General features: G+C 40.2%; 1 protein-coding gene across 9 annotated transcripts in view; it reads left to right on the forward strand.

Annotated features, from left to right (window-relative positions):
- The first annotated feature begins 8,090 nt into the window (after positions 1–8,090).
- Positions 8,091–26,718, forward strand: part of ARMC2 (armadillo repeat containing 2) — a 135,694-nt gene continuing 117,066 nt past the window's right edge. For 2 of the 9 annotated variants that reach the window (XM_073336949.1, XM_073336954.1), the window contains exons 1-6: positions 8,091–8,454; positions 14,519–14,764; positions 15,925–15,997; positions 20,680–20,851; positions 23,135–23,342; positions 25,065–25,202. In XM_073336949.1, the coding sequence (XP_073193050.1) occupies positions 8,426–8,454; positions 14,519–14,764; positions 15,925–15,997; positions 20,680–20,851; positions 23,135–23,342; positions 25,065–25,202 (866 nt within the window). In that variant the 5' untranslated portion in view covers positions 8,091–8,425. Of the gene's footprint in view, positions 8,455–13,629; positions 14,364–14,518; positions 14,765–15,924; positions 15,998–20,679; positions 20,852–23,134; positions 23,343–25,064; positions 25,203–26,718 lie in introns of those variants that run through there. The other 7 variants (XM_073336952.1, XM_073336951.1, XM_073336953.1 and 4 more) reach the window with 7 other exon arrangements.

The raw sequence follows: 26,718 nt of genomic DNA on the forward strand, positions 1-26,718 counted from the left end.
CAGCTCATGCCAAGAACCCAGGCCTCACTGACAAATGGATAGCTGGAAACAAGTCTGGCTCACATTTGTGTTAGTATAATTAAAATAGATATTAAAGTAAGAAGAATTTAGCTGTATTAAAATGCATATTGTTTGCTTGCGCTCAGTTTACAAATGAATCAGTGACCTGTCCTCTTCATTATTTATCATTCCACCAATTTTTGTGTCATCTGAAAGAACTCAAATGTGAAATTGTGGAACTATTAACTATGTTTTGTAACCTGTCCTTTAAATCAGCTTCTATACCCAATGACTGGAAGATAGCTATTGTAACACCAACATTTTAAAAGGGCTCTAGAGGTGATCCTGGCAATTAGAGACCGGTAAGTCTAACGTCAGTACCAGGAAAATTAGTTGAAACCATAGTAAAGAATAAAATTGTCAGACACATAGAAGAACATAAATAGTTGAGCAAAAGTCAACATGGTTTCTGTAAAGGGAAATCATGTCTTACTAATCTATTAGAGTTCTTTGAAGGGGTCAACAAACGTGGACAAGGGGGATCCAGTGGACATAGTATACTTAGATTTCCAGAAAGCCTTTGACAAGGTCCCTCACCAAAGGCTCTTATGTAAATTAAGTTGTCATGGGATAAGAGGGAAGATCCTTTCATGGATTGAGAACTGGTTAAAAGACAGGGAACAAAGGGTAGGAATAAATGGTAAATTTTCAGAATGGAGAGGGGTAACTAGTGGTGTTCCCCAAGGGTCAGTCCTAGGACCAATCCTATTCAACTTATTCGTAAATGATCTGGAGAAAGGGATAAACAGTAAGATGGCAAAGTTTGTAGATGATACTAAACTGCTCAAGATAGCTAAGACCAAAGTAGACTGTGAAGAACTTCAAAAAGATCTCACAAAACTAAGTGATTGGGCAATAAAATGGCAAATGAAATTTAATGTGGATAAATGTAAAGTAATGCATGTTGGAAAAAATAACCCCAACTATGCATACAATATGATGGGTTATAATTTAGCTACAACTAATCAGGAGAAAGATCTTGGAGTCATCGTGGATAGTTCTCTGAAGACGTCCACACAATGTGCAGCGGCAGTCAAAAAAGCAAACAGGATGTTAGGAATCATTAAAAAAGGGATAGAGAATAAGACAGATAATATCTTATTGCCCTTATATAAATCCATGGTATGCCCATATCTTGAATACTGCGTACAGATGTGGTCCCCTCATCTCAAAGAGGATATACTGGCATTAGAAAAGGTTCAGAAAAGGGCAACTAAAATGATTAGGGGTTTGGAACGAGTCCCACATGAAGAGAGATTAAAGAGCCTAGGACTTTTCATCTTGGAAAAGAGAAGATTAGGGGGGGATATGATAGAGGTATATAAAATCATGAGTGTTGTGGAGAAAGTGAATAAGGAAAAGTTATTTACTTGTTCCCATAATATAAGAACTAGGGGCCACCAAATGAAATTAATGGGCAGCAGGTTTAAAACAAATAAAAGGAAGTTCTTCTTCACACAGCGCACAGTCAACCTGTGGAACTCCTTGCCTGAGGAGGTTGAGAAGGCTAGGACTATAACAGGGTTTAAAAGAGAACTGGATAAATTCATGGAGGCTAAGTCCATTAATGGCTATTAGCCAGGATGGGTAAGGAATGGTGTCCCTAGCCTCTGTTTGTCAGAGGGTGGAGACGGATGGCAGGAGAGAGATCACTTGATCATTACCTGTTAGGTTCATTCCCTCTGGGGCACCTGGCATTGGCCACTGTCAGTAGACAGGATACTGGTCTGGATGGACCTTTGGTCTGACCCAGTATGGCCATTCTTATGTTCTCATCTGCAAACTTTATCAGCAATGTTTTATGTTTTTTTTAAAGTAATTGATAAACATGTTAAATAGCGTAGGGCCAAGACCTGATTCCTGTGGAGCCCTACTGAAAACAGATCCACTCGATGACAATTCCCCATTTACAGTTACATTTTGAGACCTATCAGTTAGCCAGTTTTTAATCCATTTTATGTTTGCCCTGTTAATTTTATATCATTCTTGTTTTTTAATCAAAATGTTGTATGGTACCAACACAAACATTTGACAGATGACTAAGCATATTATATCAACACTATTACCTTTATCAATTAAAAATCAAGTTAGTTTTTCAGGATGTATTTTCCATAAACCCATGTTGATTTGCATTTATTTCAATACCCTTCTTTAGTTTGTTTTTAATTGAGTCCTGCATCAGCCACTCCATTATCTTGCCTGGAATCGATGTCAGGCTGACAGGCTTATAGCTACCTGGGTCACCCTTTTGACAGAACTTTAGCTTTCTTCCAGCATTCTGGATCTTCCCTAGTGCTCTATGACTTATTGAGAATCAACATTAATGGTCCAGCAAACTTCTCAGCCAGCTCGTTAAAAACTTTTGGACGCAAGTTATCTGGATGTGCTGATTTAAAAATGTCTTTTAGTAGCTTCTGTTTAACAACCTCCAAAGATACTAGTGGAATGGAGTGTTATCATCATGATATGATGAGACTACATTATCTGTTTTTTCCCCCAAATACAAAACAAAAATATTTATTGAACACTTCTGCCTTTTTTGCATTATTATTGATAGTTCTCCCATTTCCAGCCTGTAATGGACCAATACCATTGTCAAGATTCATTTGTTCCTAGTATATTTTTAAAACTCCTTATTATCCTTAACTCTGCGGGCCACAGATTTCTCCTTGTCTTTCTTTGCTTCCCTTATTAATTTTCTACAATTCCTAACTTCTAATTTATATTCATTACTATCAACTTCCCCTTTCTTCCATTATTTACTTATTTGTTTATTTATTTATTTTCACAGATGCCTTCACTTTCTCTCTAAATCAGTTCATTTTTTTTAACCAGTAAAGCCTTCTTCCTCAATTGCTTTTCAGGAATCTCTAGGTATGTCTTCACTAGCAACGTTAAAGTGCTGCTGCGGCAGCGCTTTAACGTGGCCGTGTAGTCGCGGCACCAGCGCTGGGAGAGAGCTCTCCCAGCGCTGTAAAAAAACCACCCCAACAGGGGAAGTAGCTACACTGCTAGGAGCGCGGTTTGTTTTTTCACACCCCTGAGCGAGAAAGTTTCAGCGCTGTAAAGTGGCAGCGTAGACAAAGCCTAATAAGGGGTTCTTAAATGATCCTCAATTATCATTCATATTTTTCTGATTAAATTCTTCCTTCCAGCTGATTTGGCTCATAATTGTTTTTAGCTTTGTGAAATTGGCCCTATTAAAGCACCAAGTATATATATTATTGGTGTGGACTTTAGTCTGCTCAGACATTATATATGTGATCAGGTCGTGATACATGATACAAATACATGAGAAATAAGAGGAAGACCAAGGATATGGTAGACCCATTACTCAATGAGGAGGGAAAGACAATAGGAGAAAAGCAGCAATGGCCAAAGTGTTAAATGCCTTTTTTGTTTCCATTTTTACCAAACAAGTTAGCAGTGATTGGATGACTAACATAACATAACATAGTGAACATCAGTGTAAATTGTGTAGGAGACACTGGAGAAAGCCCAGAAGAGAGCAACAAAAATGATTAAAGATCAAGAAAACTTGACCTATGAGGAAAGATTGAAAAAAATGGATTTGTTTAATCTGGAGAAGAGAAGACTGAGGGAGGGCATGATAATAGTTCTTCAAGTACACAAAAGGTTGTTATAAAGAGGAGGGTGATAAATTGTTCTCCTCAGCCACTGAGGCTAGGCCAAGAAGTAATGGGTTTATATTGCATCAAGGGAGATTAAGGTTAGACATTAGGAAAAACTTCCTAACTGTAAGGGCAGTTGAGCACTGGAACAAATTACTTAGGGAGCTTGTGGAATCTCTGTCGTTGGAGGTTTTTAAGAACAGGTTAGACAGATACCTGTAAGGCATGGTCTAGATCAGTGTTTCTCAACTTTTTTGATACCAGGCACTGACTTGCTGCCTAAACTGTGTCAGGGAGCCAACCATTGAGAAACATTGGGACCCCACACATATCCAACCCCCCTCCAACTCCCCACCCCGGTTCCCCGTCCCCTGACCCCTATCCACACCTCCGCCCCCTGAGAGGCCCCTCGGGACTCCCACGCTTATCCAACCCCTCCCCCCGTTCCCCATCCTCTGACCACCACCCCCAGAACCTCCGCCCCATCCAACTACCCCCTGCTCCCTGTCCCCTGACTGCCCCCCGGGACCCTCTGCCTCTTATCCAACCTCCCGGCCCCCTTACCATACTGCTCAGAGCAGCACGTCTGGCCGCCCAGAGCACCGCCTGGCCGGAGCCAGACACGCTGCTGCGCTGCCCTGCCGGAGCTTGCACTGCAGCATGGCTGCAGGGGAAGGGGATCAGCAGGGGAGGGGCCGGGAGCTCAAGGGCTGGGCAGGACGGTCCCACAGGCCGGATATGGCCCACGGGCCATAGTTTGCCCACCTCTGTGTTAGGACAAGGTCTAATATATAATTGCCCCCCAATGTTGGCTGCACACTTTTTGAATTAGGCAACTGTCATTGATTATGTTTAGAAATTCCAAGGATGTTTTAGTACGGGCAGTATGAGATCTCCAATATATGTCACTCGAATTGTCCCTCATGATCACACATCTTTTTTTTCCCATAGATAGATGCGTAAGGAATTGGTCATCCTGTCCCCTAGTGTGATTAGGTGGTGTGTAGCAGACATCAACTAGTACTCTATCTTGTGCTTTATCCATTATACATTGATCCCTAACATTCAACATCAATAACTTCTGAGTTATCAGTGATTCAGAAACAGGTAATGCCATTTTTAACATAGAGTGCCACTCTCCCTCCCCTTTTGCCCACTTGATCCTGCCTAAATAGGTTATAACCACAGATTTTAACATTCCAATTGTGTGAATCATTCCATCGGTTTCAGTAATAGCAACTAGATTGAATTTATGTTTATCAGTGAGCAATTCCAATTCTTCTTGTTTATTACCCAGGCTCTTAGATTTGGTGTAGAGGCAGTTAAAGAATTTCTACTCTTTAGGTCCTTTGGTTCCTGGATTAATTTTGTTCTCAACATCTCAATTTTGTGCTGAGTATTCATATTGTCCCTCTTTTACTCTCCCTTTTTGCTATTAGTTTATCCGCCTCCTGACTACTCTAGACAGCCTGTTCCCAAGGAGATTGGTCTCCCTTCTACTGAGGTGGAGGCCACCTATATAGCCCCTCTCCCCATAGAGGGTGGACAAATGTTCCACAAAACCAAAGTCTACACCTCTTACCCACCTAGCAATTCACTTGCAGAATTTTCTGCCTTCTGTTTTCCTTTGCTCAAGGTGCAGGAAGGATCTCAAAGAACATAGCTTGGACATTCTTCTTCTTTGGCATGCTTCTGAAGTATTACAGCTTCTCAAAAAAAGCTTTCAAGAATCTTTGTTATAAATTGCTTCATCTTCCTCTGTAATGCAGCTGCAACTGAGGTAAAACATGGCACTAATTTAACAGCACATGCAGCAAGACTATACAGACTACCATAGGACTGGAAAACTTTGTCAACATTAGGTTTTTTAGCAAAAGTTTCACCTCGTTGCCACCACTCCTGCAGCTCCATTAGAGATAGTTGTGTTAGGTTGCAACAGTAGGAACCCTTGTCTAGGCAAGGCTCCTGTGGCAATTAGTGTTTTTAGCTGTGTGTCACCTAAGTCTGATCATAGCAAGTATGAGTGGCATGGGTTTAGAATCCCAAGAGATCATTGATAAAAAATGTTCAGGACCTAAATTCTAAGCCTAAAAAAGATGGCACTTCCATGAGCATGGTATACCTTAGCACAGTATTGGGACATTGGTTCAATACTGACTCAGGAGAAATTACTCATAACACTTCCTTGCAGAACATTGTTTTTTAACTTGGTAATCCAAGTATTGTCCTTCCCCAGTCCTAACCAGTTTATGCTTTATGCTCTCATCCTAAACTTGATTCTTCAGGAGCTAAACAGACAAAGAAAGGAGTTTGTCTTTCACCTGGCATGCCTGAGTTAAAGCAGACTCGGGGCCTTCTTTCTAATCCAGCAAACAAGCAGGACCTCCAGTCCACGAAAGGCCCAATCATTATAGGGAAGGATAGGAAGGACTTTGGCCTACTGAGGCCCCCTAAGACTGTGTTCTTTTTCAGAGAAAAGGGTGTAATGACTTTTGAAACCACGAGAAAACCCCTGAGTGGGGGTTGAAGTACTTCTGCCAGAGCCCATGTTGCAGTTGGGATGATCTTTGGTAAATTTATTAGTATGTGTGTAGGTTCTTTTATTGTTTTTAATACCTTTTCTCTGTAATGCTTCTACCTTAAGAATAAAATGTGCTTGCTTAGAAAGAGCTGTGTGTAACTTATAACTGTGGGCAATCATACTGTTATTAGTACCTGTAAAGAAAGAAAGGAGGCATGCTTAAGCAGACTCTTTCTGCAGTAACACAGAGAAGACAGGAAACTGGTCAGCCAAGATATACCCCAGGGAGAAGAGAGATGCAGCATCCAAACATGGTCCAGGATTAACTGCAGATTTGCAGGGCTCTAGATATAAAATTTGGATCCACATCCATCCATGATCCACATCCGTGGAAATCCATATAAAGTAGACATCCACAGCTTTGCAGGGCTCTAGTTGTGTTCCCATTTCTTTGTTAAAGAAAATGAAGAGGAAGCCCTGGTCAAAGAAAACCTTACTCATTATATTGTATGTGTGAATTATAGGTCAGTTCCTTACCCACTGTTCTGGGGCAATATTCTAGATAAGTTTCAGTATGTATTCAGATAGGACTAAACCCAGAGACCGTTCCTTTCAGAGTCATAAGTGATCTAATCACCACAACAGATAACACAGGCCTCTCTTTGTTACATATTTGGGAAGTTTTTAACAGGGGTGCTGGAACAATTTTTACAGTGGGGTTGCTGAGAGCCATTGAACCAAACTGTAAACTCTGTACACAAACTACTTCAAGCCTGGGGGTGCTGCAGCATCCCCTGCACTCCTAGTTCCAGCATCTATGGTTTTCAATACTGCAAACCATCAAATTACCCATCTGGGTGAGAGGTTAAGTATAACTGGGAATCACTGAACTGGTTCTCATTGCCTCTGGCAAAATGATTCCAATAATCATGAGATGGATTTTCAGCGGCAGAGATCAACCATGTGAGAGGGAGTGTGCCCAGGATCTGATAGGTATGGTCAGGGTTATAATTCCTATGCTGCTGAGACCAAGGTGTGGGTGTACATGTATTTATATAAAATATCTCTCCCCAGATTCCTGAGAGGGATTTGCATAGACTGGACCTGGTACGACTGAATGACATGGAAATACCTAAGACAATATTCCATACGAAAGACTGAGATGGCCAGGAGATATGCCAACATTTCCAATTTTTGATGGCAAGATGATGAAAATAACCAGTGATTCAAAAGCTGGACATTGCCATTGACTAGGATGACAGAGTAAACTGGTTTTGTGCTGGAGTCTTGCCTGTCTGCATCTCATCTCCATAGCCATCATTTGGGTTAGTCTCAAAGTTCTCTCTGTTTGACAGAAAGGTCCCTGGACTCCCTTTCACTTTTAGTGTTGAAAATGATCTGAAATTATGAAACTGAGGTTACTGGCACCTTGATCCTAACTAAAGGAACAGACCCTGAGTTTCCTTCACAAATACATTCAGTGACCCTCATTTTGGGCCTCTGTCACACAGCAGGTTCCACATTAGGGCCACGGTGGTTGATAGGTAGGCACAAAAAGTGTCTGCTTGGGGCTATTGTGGGGGGTAAATTTCCTTCCACCCCAATCCGGGGGGCAGGCAGAAAGGTTATTGTACAACCCCTCAGCATATGCCCCGCCCCGCAACTTGTGGAGCTTGCGGCTGGGAGGTGAAAGGCAGCAGACAGCACTAGGCGATTGCCTCCAGCGCATCGCTCCTGCCAGCTTCCTTACTCCAGTCCCCCCGGCACGAGCCCCGCCCCCTACTTGTCCCCGCCCCGTTCTCCTCAGAAGCCAGCGTGGGACAAGGCAGCTCTGCGCATGCGCTTGCTGCTGTCTACGCATGCTCGCTGGCGATGTGTGTCTGGCCGGCCGGCTTGTTTGGAGACGCCCGACCTTCGACGCAGCCGAGGGCTGGGGGGAAAGCGCCGCGTAGCCGTCAACGGCGGCAGGAAGGGGGACCGGCCGCGGAGGGGACCCGCTTCGCACAGACCCGCCGACAAGGTGCCTCCTCGCAGCCCGAAAGGGACGGGGCCGCTCTGTGTACGGTTGCCATGGAAACGGACGGGCTGCCCGCCTCGCCGCTCATCCCGGCGTCGGGGCTGCTGCATTCCCGCCCCGCCCCCACACGCACGCGCCGGGGCAGGAGTTGATGGAGGCTCCCTGCCCCTCCCCCCACCTTCCACGCGCTGGGGCATGGCGAGAAGGCCTTCACTCACTTTGAGGTCTGGGATATTGTTGTTTATTCTTCCCCTGGTTATGTAACGTGTATTGATATAGCCAGGTGCAAAATCTACACCCCCCCACTCCGTCCCTAATCTATGCTGTGATAGTAACAGGGAAGGAAGGACACAAAGGCATGCAAACGAAGGGAAAATGGCCCATCCAAACAAAGTTTACCCATATACAAGGAAGGGCAGGTAGGGTTTGGTCTAGACCAAACATTTAATAAAGTTCTGTGCTGACTAGTTTACAGTATGAAGACAAGATCAGGGAGCATAAGCTTACTATGGCGTATGGGTGTTTTTTTAGAAGTGATTAGATAGAGGAACCTTTTGTGTTTAAAAGCAATCTGAAAAAAAACAACCCTCTTATTTTGCTGGTAATTTTTTAATTTTCTCTAAGAGTCAGGTCACCTCTTACTCCACAGGTGCTGGTTATATTGGGGTCTTCGTCTTGGTCAAAATTTCCATTGACTGTGCTAGGAGTTGTTATATTAATTAAGGACTGTAGGATCAGCTCCTTTTGCTGCTGTTCATTCTATTTTTATTGCATGAAATTGGAAAAAATCCTACCATCCTTATTAACAAAATTACACCAAAAATTGAAAGCTTATTTTAATGCTATTAATATGGGCCTGGGTTGTGCCAGAGGTAGTGTTCTAAAATTACACCTTAGCAATGGACAATTAATAGTTTTGTTTTTAACCAAACTATAAACTCATATGCAGTTTTGGTACAGACTGTTTTGGAGACAATCTCTCTACTTGAAAGGAGACCCAAAAGGAGCAGTTGGGAAAGAAGTATGACAATAAAGGAAGCAGGAGGAAGTAAAGGATATGAGAGCAGTGATGTGGGAGAAGTGAGGTTTTGCTTCAGAGCTTAGAAAGATCAAAGAAGGCATCTTCCAGTCTCTTCTGCTGTTCACTTTTATTCATAAATAAATACAAAAGGATAGAAGATACCAGCTTGCATTTTGCTAAATGTTTAATCAAATACTGGGCAAAATATACTTTTTCTTCAATATGTTAGTGGAACAATTCAGTGGTTCTCAACCTATGGGCCACGGCCCAATCCGCACAGAGCTGTGGCCCATGTGACATCCTCAGGGCCATACAGGTAGTACTGGATGTGGCCCAAAAGGGTAAATAGGTTGAGAACCACTCATGGAGCAAAGGATGAACTCATGAGGCTGAAGTTGGCTGCTTATTTGTGGTACCAGCTCCTTATTCATGGTTTCCAGTTCCTTGTTCAAAGGCCAAAATTATTTAAAAATATATCAATGTAGGATTAAATTTTTAGAAGTTTTATCAAATTCATTTGGTTGAATGTGACAAATTTAAATGACTAATTATGTAATTGAGACAAGGTGGGTGAGGCAATATCTTTTATTGGATCAACTTCTGTTGGTGAGAGAGACAAATGACTGGTCCATGTGGCTGTCAGAGTGTTCTGAAGGAGATGAGACAAGTAACTCCCTGACCTAAAGCTTTGTTCTGGTGAAATATGCTGCCACGTGAAGCTCTCACCCCACTTCTGTACTGTAAATGTTGACTGAATAAAGAACTGGATTTTGACTGGCTCTACGTGACAAAATAAGTCTCGGGTAACCCAAAGTGACATGTCCCTTAAACCGTTACTCTGTTATGAAGTAGTTGAAACATGGAACTCCTTTACTTGAAACTTTGGGCTGGTCTACACTAAAGCTGTAAGTCGACCTAAGTTATGCTACTTCAGTTACGTAACTGAAGTTGACGTAACTTAGGTCGACTTACAGTGGTGTCTATGCTGGGAGACACTCTTCTGCTCACTTACCTTCTACCTCTTGGGGAGATGGAGTACAGATGTTGATGGGAGAGTGCTCTGCCATAACTTAGCTTGTCTTCACCAGACCCGCTAAATCGATACCACTGCATTAATCACAGCAGTGCTGATTTAACTGTAAGTATAGACAAGCCCTTTATCTGTATGGAAAAGCATTGCCCATTTCACCAGCCCTCCTCCACCACCTCCAAACACATCCACTCCCTTTATCAGGGTAAAAGGAGCAGCAGACGGATGTTTCAGAAGGTGAAACCTGTGGAACCTATGCTTACAGGTCCAGGGATTTGGTGAGTGTTGTGTTTGTTCCATCTCTTGTCTGTCTGTTCTCTGTGAGGGTGATGTGACTGAGTTGTGGACTCCAGAACTCGCCAGGTGAGGCAGGTCTGTTTGTGTCTCAGTGTGGGCCTTGTCACTGAGACCTTTGTATCTTTGAACAAAACCTGTATTTGATGTTTCTGAGGTGGGTTATTCCCTCCTTGTTTGCAAGGGAGGGGGCTGAGCATTGAATCATAGAATCATAGAATATCAGGGTTGGAAGGGACCCCAGAAGGTCATCTAGTCCAACCCCCAAAGCCAAAATTGAGGCTTAGTGTGTAGGTCAGTTGTCAGATGAACAGAAGTGGCAAACCAGATGAGTTTCAGTGGCAGTTTAGAGAGGAAGCGTGATTCTTGTTTTAGGTATGACTCTGCTCCAGGTAGAAAATATGGATGATGCTGTGACGTTTCTTGGATGTGTTATGTTGTCCTTTCTGCTGGAAGACAGAGTAGATTTCTGGAGTGTGAAATCCAAGCTGGTGGCCACACTGGGAGGAGAAGATATGTAGTCTGAAAGCATAAATTGCAACACTGAGGCACCTGAGAAAATGAACACTTCTTGGACAACAGGATTTTGGAAATCATTGTTACAGATGCCGCATGGGGAAGGATCAGTGTTAAGGGAACTGAAGGGAGTAGAAATGAAAGGAATGAGCAGGTTATTTGTGACCAAGAAGGAAATAAGAACTGGGAGGCTCAACTTCACTAGGAGTATCAAACTTAGTAAGCCAACTCCAAAAGAAACTGTCTCTGGAGAAATGGAGAAGAAAACTACAGGGGACACATCTGATGGATGTTCTTGAGGTGTAAAATAAGCAACAACCAAGAGAGCTTCATTATTAGGATATCTGAAGAACTTCTCTTGGGACAATAGGACAGTGTACTGTCTTCTTGAAGTGAAGATACAAGATGTAACTGCAGGATTAAACAGCATTATGAAGTCCTCTGGCAAGTCTCCACTGATGATAATACGCGTTGGAACTAATGAGACAGTGCCACATGCAACTACACAGATTATGAAAAATCTCAAAAAGAAAAGGAGTACTTGTGGCACCTTAGAGACTAACACATTTATTTGAGCATAAGCTTTCGTGAGCTACAGCTCACTGCATGCATCTGATGAAGTGAGCTTTAGCTCACAAAAGCTTATGCTCAAATAAATGTGTTAGTCTCTAAGGTGCCACAAGTATTCCTTTTCTTTTTGCAGATACAGACTAATATGGCTGCTACTCTGAAAAATCTCAGGCATTTTGGAAGTAAGTGGAAGAAAAGGAAAGCCCAGTTGATCTTTTTGGAGATTTTGCCAGTCCATTGAATACTGGAGGTGATCTTTTGGCTGCATGACTGGTGTGAGGCTGAAGGTTTTGGTTTTGTGTAACATTGGGCCCCATTGCAGTGGGAGAGGGGCCTGTATCTCACAGGTAGAGAGCTAACCTTCTCAGCTGGAGACTAGCTAGAATGGGTTGGATAGTGTTAACACAAAGGAGGGTGCTGAAGAGGCAAATATGATATAAAACTCACACTCAAGATGTTATGAACAAATCTTAACTGATGTGACAAAAATGCGAAGAAAAGACACTTTTCAGTTGCTTGTATACTTATGCTTGAAGTCTGGGTAGCAAGTAAGAGCAATTAGAAATTCTCATTAATGGGGGGAAATATATAACTGGCATTACTGAAACCTGAAATGAAATGCCTCTTCCCCAGAAAAATCTTTCATCTGCCCTCTCGGTAACACTTTTCCATGTAACTCGAATATAGCATTAATTTTTAAAACATTGTTTCAAATATTGATTAGTTCAGTAGAAGTCATCAAAATCATTTGCATGAACCATAGAGTTCATTAAAGAAAAGTTGTTGTCATTTTAGTTACAAAGTTGTTGGAGATAATGCACAACTCTGGGAATCATTTTGTATGTTTCCACAGACTTAGTCAGATTTATGGCGGGCATTTCTATGGTGGAATTTTGGAATTAAAAAGAAAAGGAGGTGGAGATAGAGAGAGAGTTCTCCAAATTCCATTAAAGTGTACCAAGCCACATTAGTGTTGCCATGAGGCATGTACAGCAGCAAAGATACTAGCAGGTTCAACTAATTTTAGTATAGAGGAATAGGTTAGTATTTCTTTTAAGTAGTTTGTGGGCATTCTAGTGATGGTCACTGTTTTCTATATTTTAGAAGCCATTAGAAACCACTCAGAGCAGCAGCATGCATTAAGCTAGACTTTGTATGTTTGTATATAGTTAATAAACATGTTTATTTGGGACCCAACTATGTCCAACCAGTGTCTTCATTTTATTTTTGTTATGTAAAGAGCAAAACACACAACTTAAATAAAAACAAATGTCTGTATATCTAACACAAACAAATTTCAATAAATTTAGCCATTTTTCCTATTCTTAATTCATCTAACAAAGCAAAATTCCTGTAGACTTCATTTGTAGCTATTGTTTCTGTGAAAACATTACAGCTGGATTTGCAAGTTGATTGAATACTGCTTCCCCTCCCCCCCCATGTGTATTGCATGTTAACTAACAATGCAAACAAACGATAAAACTGGGAGTAATATGTTTGTCAGACCAGAAATAAAGGTTCAGCGTGGAAAGTGGCATATCCTCATCCCTTCACAATGTAAAACCATCATGGGGACGTATAACTTGGAGTGACCCAGTATGTATTTTGTCTCAAACAGCCATTCAAAACCCATCTCCTTTTCAAGCCCTATGCACAATGTGGGATGGTGGTGTGATGTTGCAGTATATTGTTCAGGAACAAAGATTCGGATCAGGGAGTGACTTGTCTCAGGTCCTTCAGAACAGTCTGGTGGGTCACAGTGACATGTCAGTTGAGTTGATCCAAGCATTATTTTGTCATGTACAGACAGTCATAACTCAGCTCCTTATTTAATTAATAAATAAGTAATTAGTAATTTAAAATTTTATCACATTAAAACATTAATTTGATGAAATTTCTAAAAAAGAAGAAAAATCTTACATGAATGTATTTTAAAATAATTTTGGCCTTTGAATAAGGAACTGGGAACCATGAGTATGGCAGTGGTACCATGAATAAGGAGCTAACTTCAGCCTCCTGCAGAATTCTGACTTGGATGAGGATGGTAACCTGCTGAAAAATGAAAACTGATGTCTACAAAATCTGAACTGGGATATTGACTGACTTTTTAGACTTAGCAATTTTTGGAAGCAAGTCTGTTGTTCAGTGGCTCTGTAAGGGTACACGTGGGATCATTCTCTGACTTGCAGCTTTAATTCATAATTCATTGTGTAATGTGTGAATGTTTGTTCTTACAAAAGTTAAAGGTTTTTGCTGCTTTTCCTTGGCTCTGGTTACAGTTGACGTTTTCAGGGAAGCGCCTCTTTTAGCTTGTTACAATAGAGAACTTAATAAGACTGATAACTTATAGTGCTTGTTTTCTAAGTATATGATCAAGAAAGTCTTCTCTTTACGTGCTCTTTGTCTAGTTCTTGCTGTGGTAACATCACTGTGGTGTTCCCTGAATCATCAGGTTTTGGGTGTTGAAATAGTGTTGTTTGAAGTTTTCTATGGTGTCTGGAAACTATTGTGTGTGACTCTGAAAGCATTGCAGCCTCTAAGTGTGGTGTTTTGGTTTTGGTTTTTAAACTCCCTCTCCTGCTGTCAAAGACGCTCTCTGAGCTGGACACGTTCTACATTTGCAGCATTTTCCATAGGATTGAAAAATGAAGAGGGAAGAACAATATTATTTGAACTCCAATGGTACAAGGAGATTTCTGGAGGTATCTGAGAATATTTTCCCCACCCTCACCCTGGTCTCAAATTTTGTTCTTCCTAAATCCTGTTTTAACTGCATGTGGATAACTGAATTATTTATTAGTGTCTTAATTATTAATCACTTGTAAGTAGTGTTGTATTTTGTGCCTCCTATACACAGTGCTTCCTGTAAAGTATTTTGTAGAAGAATGCATTCTTCAAAGAATAAAAATGTAGAAAAGCCAGAACCATTTTATAGACCTTTAGTACCTAAGCAGAAGACCAGTGCTGAGATAATAAATGAAGCACGAAATGCACTAAGGACTTTAAGAACTCAGAGGCCATTTACACCTAGAGAGGACCAAAGGAAACTTTTTGGATCTGCATCTTCACGAACACCAGAAAATAGACCACCTTCCACTTTTAGGTACAGCCACTTTAAGATTTTTTTATTATATTTTAGCAACAAAAGGATTGATTCTTTTTCTTTATTATAATGTTTATGGTTCTTTTTTCCTATGTTAGGATGTAATTAGCAGTATAGACACTCATCTTTTTAATGATGTTCACTGGTATTGTTAAATGGTGTGTCCTAGAAGTTCCTGTGATTTGAAACTAACTGTGACAGTCATTATACCAGATTTGGTGTATCTCACCGTTTCCATAAGATTTCTGTTTCTAAAGCCTTTTAATTTTTTTTTATTTCAGAAAAGTCCTCCTTGAGTTCCAAATGTTTAAACAGGTTTAAGATTATTTTCCTTATGGAATAACTGGTTATCTTCTCCTCTGGTGGGAGAGGCTTGTGGCTTAGCACAGTTCACGGAGGGCAAGATCTTAGTTCTGTGATAGTGGCAGGAGCCAACTGGAGGGATGGCTCCTGCCTTCTCTGGTGTTCCTCTATCCAGCAGCATGGCTTCTGCAGGAGCTGCACTGCCATTGCCTGCAGCCACGCCTTATGACTGCTCAGAAGCAGATGTAGCAAGGACTTACAATGAGTTATACATGTTCAAGCAACTTTAATTCCTTTTCTTCTATCTGTCCACACAATGACAGGTTTCAGAGTAGCAGCTGTGTTAGTCTGTATTCGCAAAAAGAAAAGGCATACTTGTGGCACCTTAGAGACTAACCAATTTATTTGAGCATAAGCTTTCGTGAGCTACAGCTCACTTCATCGGATGCATAAAGTGGAAAATACAGTGAGGATGTTTTTATACACACAGACAGTTGATAAAAACATCCTCACTGTATTTTCCACTTTATGCATCCGATGAAGTGAGCTATAGCTCACGAAACCTTATGCTCAAATAAATTGGTTAGTCTCTAAGGTGACACAAGTACTCCTTTTCTTTTTGTCCACACAATAAGTAGAAGAGGGTGTCAGTATTCAGGCAGTCCTTTGATTTCCTCCTCACGTCCACTGAGCTATTCTACTTGACACCTAAGTTGAATAGCATCTGTAGGATTATGGGGAAAGAAGAACAGTATTGCAGATACTCCCACTTGTTTATGAGCAATGGGGGAGAAGATCCTTTGTGGGGAAACCAAATGGGGTCTGGGTTAATATTCTGTTTATGTTCTTTATGCTAGTCTCCACGCTTCCAGTTTTGAATCCGGTGAATCAAGACTGGTTTCTGGTACACGTCTCAGCCCACTGGACCATGTGAGTGCTTATTAGAAAGAATGTTATGTAATGCTGAAATAAATTATTGTGAATTGTACCAACCCACTGTAGTGGTATAAAAGGATTATGTGAAAACTGGTTAAGTGGATGTTTTGCGTGGTTTATTAGAATGGTGGGGATGAGAAAGTAAAATTGATTTCTTGAATTTTTTCCTCAAAAAATGAGAGTGCAAGTTCTTTTTATGGTGCTGTAGCTGTGTTGGTCCTAGAATATTAGAGAGAAACGGTAGGTGAAGTAATATCTTTTTATTGGACAACTTCTGTTGGTGAAAGACAAGCTTTCAAAAAGTTTTTCACCAACAGAGAAGTTGGTTCAATAAAAGGTATTGCCTCACCCACCTTGTCTCTCTAACAGTATTTTAGGTATTTAAGTATTCCTGTGTAGCATTCTAACCCAATACAACAGCATTGCATTAGCGCTTAAGAACCAGAAGTCGAAAATTGACTCAGTCTGTTTTCATATTTAAGGTAAGTGAAGTGCAAAACACTAACAAGTAGCACTGGCATTGAAAAGGAAATTAGAAATTGCTGGTCTGCAACTTGCAATTGAAAAGTGTGGCTGAGTTATTTATAACGTACGGCAGTTCTAGTCCATTCAAATGGTGACATTTAAAATTGGGATAGTTACTTTTAAGAACATATATATTGATGTCTTCTATTGAGAAAATGCTGAATTATTTTATAGATGTGCTAGTTTTGTAGCTGAGATTAGTCTTTAATATGTTACAAGGTAATGGACACTTTAAAAATATTAAGTTGTCTAATGAAGTAGTACAGTGCACACTAAATCAGTAACATCAGTGGTACAGTACAAACATCATTCAGTAATTCATTGCAGTCATATTTCTGTTCATAATAGCAGCTCACACAATATTGAGTTCTTTGGGAAATTTTAGAGTCTATTTCCAATTTCATAACATTGCAATTATTTTGATATATCAAAGAAAAATATATGAACAAAGCACCTTTGTTTAGTTCTTATCTTTAAAATGGGGTTTACACTGTGGGGTATTAGGCATTTTTATACAATTATTGTAATTACTATATTAGTATGATCTATTTAGATACTTACAATCTTTGTGGTATCGTAGCTCTGCAGTATCGTGAGAGTCTCCCAAGTGTTTTATAGGTAGAATAACAAGCTTTTTCTTCCTAACCTGTGTAACACTAAAAGCTCCTCATTGCCAGCTGGCAGAGGGCCCACCGTACTGTAACTCAAATCAGGCCTGACAAACTCATCACTCCCGACACACTGTTGTCATAATATGTATCTAACAGGTGTCAAGCAAGGTATCATGTAAACTGGTGATATGCTGGTCCCCAAAATCATTATGTGATGTATGTACAGGTTGTGTACAGAGTTGTGTTTGTACTCGAAATATGTTCTTAAAATGTGTTTGGGAAGCAGTGCATAAACTCAGCCTGCCATAGACCAAGGACTTCGTGTTTCCTCAGTTTGATTATTGGCAGAGGACATTAAAAGAATATTTACATATACAGTAAAGAAAGCTAGCAAGCAGCAGCTTAGTGAGCACACTGGAGGACAGTCTACACCCCAGGAAGCCTTCCTGGCTCTTGAGACAGAGATAATGGACTTTGGTCAATATAAAAGGTTAATATAGTTGTTGATCACTTAAGGAACAAAGGGAACAGCACTCTTTGATTCTGTAAACATTGGGTCCCCTGGCCTGGAGGTGGGAGGTGCTGGTAACTAGACGTAAATAAGAAAACTGCTTAGGCAAAAATTGAAATGTGCTAAGATTAAGTTTTAGTCACTAGAAAGTGTATTCAAATTTTTTTGTTTGTAACCATACCTGTCTTTTTTTTTCTCTTGCTTAGTAGCACTTAAACCTCTGTTCTTTGTTAATAAACTTATTCTTGTTTTATTACAAAACCATCTCAGTGCTGTATATTGAAGTGAAGGGTGAGTCATCAGCTAACCCAGCGCATCATCAAAGATTTACAACCTATCCTGAAAAATGATCCCTTACTCTCACAGATCTTGGGAGACAGACCAGTCCTCACTTACAGACAGCCCCCCAACCTGAAGCAAATACTCTCCAGCAACCACACGCCACACAACAAAAATACTAACCCAGGAACCTATCCTTGCAACAAAGCCCGATGCCAACTCTGTCCACATATTTATTCAAATGACACCATCATAGGACCCAATCATGTTAGCCACGCCATCAGTGGCTCGTTCACCTGCACTTCTACCAATGTGATATATGCCATCATGTGCCAGCAGTGCCCCTCTGCCATGTACATTGGCCAAACTGGACAATCTCTACGCAAAAGAATAAATGGACACAAATCTGACATCAGGAATTGTAACATTCAAAAACCGGTAGAACACTTCAACCTCTCTGGCCACTCAGTAAAAGATTTAAGGGTGGCAATTTTGCAACAGAAAAGCTTCAAAAACAGACTCCAATGAGAAACTGCTGAGCTTGAATTAATATGCAAACTAGATACCATTAATTTGGGTTTGAATAGAGACTGGGAGTGGCTGGATCATTGCACATAGTGAATCTATTTCCCTATGTTAAGTATCCTCACACCTTCTTGTCAACTGTCTAAATGGGCCATCTTGATTATCACTACAAAAGTTTTTTTCTCCTGCTGATAATACTCCTCTTAATTAGCCTCTTACAGTTTGTATGGCAACTTCCACCTTCTCTGTGTGTGTGTGTGTGTGTGTGTGTGTGTATATTTGTGTGTATATGTATATAATAATCTTCTTACTATGTATTCCATTCTATGCATCCGATGAAGTGGGCTGCAGCCCACGAAAACTTATGCTCTGATAAATTTGTTAGTCTCTAAGGTGCCACAAGTACTACTGTTCTTTTAGCTAACCCAGTGGTTCTCAACCTGCAGCCCAATCAGCACAAAGCTGTGGCCCACAATGGTAAATAGGTTCAGAACCACTGAGCTAATCTAGTAGGCTGATGTGTACTCTGTCTCTTCGGAGACCGCGAACTTAATAATTTCTATGAGCGTCCAGCGAGACGGACTGGATGTTGCAGGATTATGTCTTTTGGGAACTGGGGTTCACTGGTTCTTACCTTGGGGGTAAGGTTTAGACTAGCAGAGTCTTGAAGTTTCCAGGCAAGGCAGGCAGGCTTTTAGGTTAGGGAGCTGACACACAGCTAGCTTAGCAGCAGCAAAGCTCTCACTCTTGCTGAGGCAGAGGGCTAACACAGTAGGGTGTCCAGTGCCAGATGCCACAGCCTATAGAAGCAATAATTTGATTAGTTTATAGTGGGGGTCTTTTGGTAGGTTTGTGGGGTAGTGAAAATAAGTTACTGAGGAAAGCCAAGTTAAAGCTGTGAGTTTTTCATTTAGTTTTAAAAGTTAAGAGGTCTGTGGTTGTCATTATCTCTTGTGAGAGTGGGTTCTATAGTCTAGGTCAGGGGTAGGCAACCAATGGCACGCAAGCTGATTTTCAGTGGCACTCACACTGCCCGGGTCCTGGCCACCAGTCCGGGGGCTCTGCATTTTAATTTAATTTTTAAATGAAGCTTCTTAAAGATTTTAAAAACCTTATTTACTTTACGTACAACAATAGTTTAGTTATATATTGTAGACTTATAGAAAGAGACCTTCTAAAAACGTTAAAATGAATTATTGGCACGCGAAACCTTAAATTAGAGTGAATAAATGAAGACTCGGCACACTACTTCTGAAAGATTGCCGACCCCTGGTCTAGGTCCAGCTTCTGTGAAAATTGTCTTCCATACTCATGAGCTTGCCTCTGTTGGTAGAAAATTTTATTGTTCCAGTGGAATGTAGCTGTTGTTGGAGGTCATGGTTATTAAGGTAGTGGGGACAATTTTTTGGGTAGCTAGAGAATTTTGAAGATTAAAACAGAGTTGTTCAGCTGGACTCTATATTTTATGGAGATTTAGTGCAGAAAGCAGAGCCCCGAGGGTGATGAATTCATGGATATCTGAGTTGCTAAGCACATGGACTGCTATGTTGTACCAGATGGAGGTTTTACAGGGTCTGTGGTTTCATCCAGTGTATGGAGTTGCAGTAGCCTAGAGTTCATGGATGTGTGGATCCATGTGCCCAGGACAGTGTATAATAGGAATTGGCATAACCAGTATTAATAGTATTCAAATGGGTACTTTTAATTTTCTACAAATTAAGTCAACTTCCTAAGAAGTAGGACTGCAAATAGCTGGCCTTCTTCGAGATGTGCATACTTAGTGTCTTTCAGGATTGGGCACAAAATTTTGTGATGGAGCACATGTTTAATGTAGATGGCTTATTTAAGGGAAATAAATATTATTTAGATTTAATAAATTGCTAAATTAAAGCTAGTTTATGGCTAATTCTATTAGCAATTGAGTTTTCTCTTGGGACTTGTTTTAGACCTGCTTTCCTCAGTGCCTATTTTTGTTGGCTCTCTCTGGTCATACTGACATATTTGGTCTAACTTGTTTTGTTGCATGGAATGTCTTATGATTTTTGTTAAAGAAAATTTAGATTTTTTTCTGGTTGCTGTGTAATTCTCACCTAAAGTTAGTCAGAAGTTGGAAGAAAATATATGATGAATGTTACAAAGTTTTATTTTGCTAATTTTAGTTTATATGGAAATACAAATGGGATATAACATTTGTATAAACTGATCTTCATCTTTCTTTGTAATAGAAGCCAAAACTACTTTCATCACCTATAAAAGATGAAGATTCTTCCATTTCCTTCCCGAAGCCTCCAGTGGACCCAATGGAGGTTAGGAAAGTCAGCTGTGCCCGGGCTCGCTTATATAGAACAGCTTCTCAGGGAAATCTCATTCTGGATAAAATATTTCTTCCTGATGAGAGTAAGAGCATTTCAATGTAATTCAAATATCTAAGGTCTGGTCTACACTGGCGGGGGCAAGCTAAGTCGGTCTAAGTTACGAAACTTCAGCTACGAAAATAGTGTAGCTGAAGTCGACGTACTTAGAGTTACTTCACTGTGGTGGGTCGACTGCTGCCGCTCCCCCGTCGACTCTGCCTACGCTTCTCGCTCCGGTGGAGTACTGGAGCTGATGGGAGGGCTTTCGACAGTTGATTTATTGCATCTTCACTAGACACAATAAATTGGCCCTGCTGGATCGATTGCTCCGGAGGTAAGTGTAGACATGCCCTAAATCTAGAGCCATGTGATGTTTTAGAGTAAAAATTTCGAAGTACCTAAGTCCCATTTTAAAATATAACTTAGGTGCCTAAATCCCCATTGACTTTCATTTTTGAAAACAGGACTTAGGCTCCTAAATCACTAGGCTCCCATGTGTCTGTTGCTTAAAGTCAATTTGAGTGGAAGTGATCATGAGATTATAGATTTCATGAGTCTAATGAAAGGAAAAAGTGACAGCAGCAGAATAAGGACAGTGCACTTCAAAAAAGCAGACTATAACAAACTCAGATAACTGGTAGGTAAGGTCTCACGGAAAGAAAAGCCAAAGGAAAAAGGAATTCAGGAGAACTGGCAGTTTCTCAAAGAGTTTGCTGTTGTACCTTTAATATTGTCTGTCCCAATGTGAAGGAAAGATAGGAAGGATAGTAAGAGGCCAGTAATGCTCCATTAGGAGCTCTTTTATGACCTGAAAATCCAATGTGATGCAGTGGTGAAAAAGGCTAATATCATTCTGTGCTGTATTAACAGGAATGTCGTACGTAATACATGGGAGGTAATTGTCCTGTTTTTGCTTGGCACTGGCCTCAGCTGGAGTACTGTGGTCAATTCTGGGCTCCACGTTTAAAAAAATGTGGACAGGTTGGACAGCGTCCAGAGGAGAGTAACAAAAATTATAAAAGGTTATGAGGAAAGGCTAAAAAAACCTTGGCATGTTTAGTCTTGAGAAAAGAAGCATGGTAACAGTCTCCAAATAGGAGGCTCGTGTTCAATTGTTCTCCATGTCCACTGAAGGTAGGATAAGAAGTAATGATCTTAATCTGCATCAAAGGAGATTTAGATTAGATAATAGGAAAAATGTTCTTACTATAACGATAATTAAGCACAGGAATAAGTTACCAGGGGAGGTTGTGGAATCCCCATCACTGAAGGATTTTTAAGAACAGATTAGACAAACACCTGTCAGGGATGGTCAAGGTGTACTTGGTCCTACTTCAGGACAGGGGGCCAGACGAGATGACCTCTTAAGATCCCTTCCCAGCCCTACATTTCTGTGATTATGTGCGCCCTGTTATGTGGTTTTATTTGTGTAGGTTTATACAAACTCTAAATATGGTAAAGTGTTAACAGTAGTTTATTGTGGGGAAGGGGAGAACTATTTGATGCATTGCTATCCTGAAAATAAGTTACAGAAAATCAATTAAAACTTTGTAATGAGGAGTCATTTGGAATATAAAAATGGCAAGATATTCAGTATAATAATCAAACTGTAATGTGAGGCACAGAGTGTATGCCAGTACCAATCTGTTTATCCCATTTTTGTTCTTACTCCAAAATAAGCATATAAAGAGGCACTCTACAATATGTGCTTCTACCATGTGATTTTATGCCCTCCTATCATGTGCCTATCTACAATCTGATCCATAGATCCCAGAACCATGATATTGCTTTGTTGTCTGGTTAAGGAGAAGAGAATTTAACGGTGGTGCAGCCTTTATTTTGCAGGAGTAATACATTTTTCAGTATCAGGGAAACATTTACATTGGCTTTAGTATAGGTTCCTTTTGAGGACATGTTAACCTTGAGAGTTTTCCTTTAATCTTGATTGTACCTACTGTTTAAATTACTTTTTATATCCAATTTCTGGTTGGTAATCTCAACCTTAATACTGAAACACTTCCTAGTTCTAAGCAGAAAGAAAAGTTTCAAAATAATTGAAAGGCCAAAAGCCTTAAACTATATTGGGTATCTTTAAAAATTAGGTTTTTAAAAAAAGAATGAAATGTCTCTAAAAAGATCTCTGATACAAAGTAGAACATTGTGTTTTAGTTACTTTGATAGATTTCTCTAATTGATGTCAGCTTACTGCGATAATAGGAAAGATGGTATGAAGTAAAAATTCCTATATTACATTTTAAAGACCCCTTGCTGTGTTTTCATCTTGTACGAACATTTTTGCAAAACATTTTATTCCTGGTTTTTGCAGATAAGGAGGGGGTAAATTCTGAAGAACCAGCTACCATGGATGATCTTTCAAGGAGAAGTAATAAAAGTTGTTTTGCAGAACTAAGTCCACACTCCAATTTTAAGGATGATGGTATTCCACTAATTTACAATAAGCATAATACGGCAGAGGACCAAGACTTCTTAAAAGGGGCAGTAGCAACATCTCCATTGCAATTCAGAAGTGGAAGGTCAGTATTTACTTTTTCCTCTTTCCAGTCACAGTTAATTGCATAATACGTCGTGTGTCAAAATATATAGAACTGCTAGAATTCAAAGATTTTTTTTGTTTTGTTTAAATTCATTGGTATTACTATATGTAAATGATTTATCAGTAAAAACTTATAATTTCCCTCCCTCAACCTAAAGAGATTTATTCCTCTTGTGACAAAAGTAAAGTTTAGTTCAATATAGGTAAGTATACCTGCTTGACATGAGAAGAATGAATGAAATAGATGTATATGTGTTCTAATTTCATTTGATCACTAACATTTCAAAGCTGTGGGTCTGCTAGTAACATTCAGAATATATTGTTAGGTTTAAAATGACTATATAGTCACTGTCATAAATATAAAGGGAAGGGTAAACCCCTTTGAAATCCCTCGTGGCCAGGGAAAGCTCCTCTCACCTGTAAAGGGTTAAGAAGCTAAAGGTAACCTCGCTGGCACCTGACCAAAATGACCAATGAGGAGACAAGATACTTTCAAAAGCTGGGAGGAGGGAGAGAAACCAAGGGTCTCTGTCTGTCTGTCTTTATGCTGTCTTTGCCGGGGATAGACCAGGAATGGAGTCTTACTAAAAGTTCTAAGTAATCTAGCTAGGTATGTGTTAGATTATGATTTCTTTAAATGGCTGAGAAAATAATTGTGCTGAATAGAATAACTATTTCTGTCTGTGTATCTTTTTTGTAACTTAAGGTTTTGCCTAGAGGGGTTCTCTGTGTTTTGAATCTAATTACCCTGTAAGGTATCTACCATCCTGATTTTACAGAGGTGATTTCTTTACTTCTATTTACTTCTGTTTCTATTAAAAGTCTTCTTGTAAGAAAACTGAATGCTTTTTCATTGTTCTCAGATCCAAGGGTTTGGGTCTGTAATCACCTATGCAAATTGGTGAGGCTTTTTATCCAACATTTCCCAGGAAAGGGGGGGTGCAAGTGTTGGGAGGATTGTTCATTGTTCTTAAGATCCAAGGGTCTGGGTCTGTAGTCACCTAGGCAAATTGGTGCGGCTTTTTACCAAACCTTGTCCAGGAAGTGGGGTGCAAGGTTTTGGGAAGTATTTTGGGGGGAAAGACGTTTCCAAACAGCTCTTCCCCAGTAACCAGTATTTGTTTGGTGGTGGTAGCAGCCAATCCAAGGACAAAGGGTGGAATATTTTGTACCTTGGGGAACTTTTTGACTTAAGCTGGTAAAGATAAGCTTAGGAGGTTTTTCATGCAGGTCCCCACATCTGTACCCTAGCGTTCAGAGTGGGGGAGGAACCTTGACAGTCACTTTTACACCTCACAGCCACATTGCTACACATTCTATGCTCCCAAGCTTCTTATCTTCATAGAAGTTGCATGGAACAAAAATTGAAGATAAAGGAGCAGAAAAAATAATCTGGGTACTTTTTGGTGCTAGTGTCCCTATCAACAAAAGCAAAACGTATGTACGAGTATGTGTGTGTATGTGCACCCATACTAGATTCTGAAGTGCTTTCTTTAAGTATAGTTACTGTACTCTCTGGTGGTGGTTTTTTGTTTTTTTTTAATAGCTTTACTTTCATCTTCATACTGCAGAGAGAGAGAGTCGTAGGGTGGCTTAACAGGTACAGTGTTTCAGCAGACAAATAAGATTGTGCTTACAATCCATTTCTACTGTATCTTGACTGTGATGTCCTTTGTACCATTACCACTTGTGTAACACTCAGGCCATGTCTACACTACCCGCCGGATCTATCGATCCCTGATTGCTCTGCCATCGACTCCGGAACGCCAGCACAGCGAGAGGCGGAAGCGGAGTTGACGGGGAAATGGCGGCTGTCGGTCCCGTGCTGCGAGGACGCGAAGTAAGTGATTCTAAGTCGATCTAAGATACGTCGACTTCAGCTACGCTATTCTCGTAGCTGAAGTTGCGTATCTTAAATCGATTCCCCCCTCCTCCCTCCAGTGTAGATCAGGCCTCAGTGGCATTGAATTCACTAGTATTATCAGCCTGCCATTTCTTTCTTTTGCCCACTAGTGGATATGGTATACTAGGATTTAATCACTACCTTGGGCAAGCAACTACTTGGTGCGCTCATGACACTGGCACCTCCTACAGTCTCTACAGATGACTGATGCTTTTGATGCTTAGGTGAGAAGATCGCTCTCCTAAGTATGTATATTTTGGGTACTATGATGTGGCAACTATAATTAAGATTACTGTCACAGAAACTACTGTATATCTACGCTGAAATTATTGCTACTATATTAATAAAATGTTACAGTAAACTTGTTAGCAGAGTTTGTAATAAGTAGCTCTCAAAATTCATCATAATGCACAATTTCTGCTACTGTAAGATGATGATCCTCTAATTCTAAGCCTGTTAATAGTACTGGATAATTTGGAGAGTATCATGTAATGAAGCTGTTTCAATAACTCCATAATAAAGCAATTCTAGCTCTCCTCCTTCTACCCTGATCTTTGAAAGAGGGAGCAAAGGGAAGGAAAATTTGAAAGAATGTGGGGTTAGGGTCAGGGAGGTGAACAGAGATTACTGAACACTGTGTGGATGTGGATGTATCTATCTATATATGCCTGGAAATTAGTTATGGTTCCCAAGAGGGTCCTAACCACAAGACGTGTGTCAACTACTGTTCTTAATAATTGAGAAGAATGAACCTCAAACTGAGTGATAATTGTAAAACTAGCAGGCATGCTAAAATAGTTAAGTTCTGTACAGTGAGCTAAAATTATCTTGTACAAAGTTATTTACTTACCCTTTATTAAATTAATTCATCTCTACAGCTTTTATACAGCTTGCCGTACATATGGCACATTATACCATATACTGAAATGTATATACATGTATACGTATACATATACTGAAATGTCCAGTAGTTTGAACCACAGAATGTTCTGTTTTGCTTATAATAATCATTACAATTCAGGTGGTGACTAACTACTGTATTGAACTATTCTTAAAGACTTGTTTTTTAAAGATGGGTTGATGCCTTCCAAGACCCTTTGTTTATGCTGATATGAAGAGCAGTTCTTTTACTTAATAGGAGTTTTTTCCATGTAAAATATGTTTCCAGTTTGTTCAAATACATGTTCTTCTGTTTTTGATTTATTCTGTTCGTGGACTGTGATTTCTCATCTCTTCTTTATTCTAGATTTTCTTTTCATTTCACTCCTCCCTAAAACTCTCAAGCTTGCTAAATGTAATATTTTTTCACTTCTGAGGATGTGATGTGAAGTTTCAATAAGTACCAATCCATGGATCCTCTGGCAATTTTGGTTGTAAAAATGGTGTAGCTGGCACAGCCTCTCACAAATGAAGTATTGCCACATTAACGTGCCCTTTCAAGTCTTGAAGGTGC

This window comes from Lepidochelys kempii, chromosome 3, assembly GCF_965140265.1.
Source record: "Lepidochelys kempii isolate rLepKem1 chromosome 3, rLepKem1.hap2, whole genome shotgun sequence".
In the NCBI taxonomy this organism is placed as follows: Eukaryota; Metazoa; Chordata; order Testudines; family Cheloniidae; genus Lepidochelys; species Lepidochelys kempii.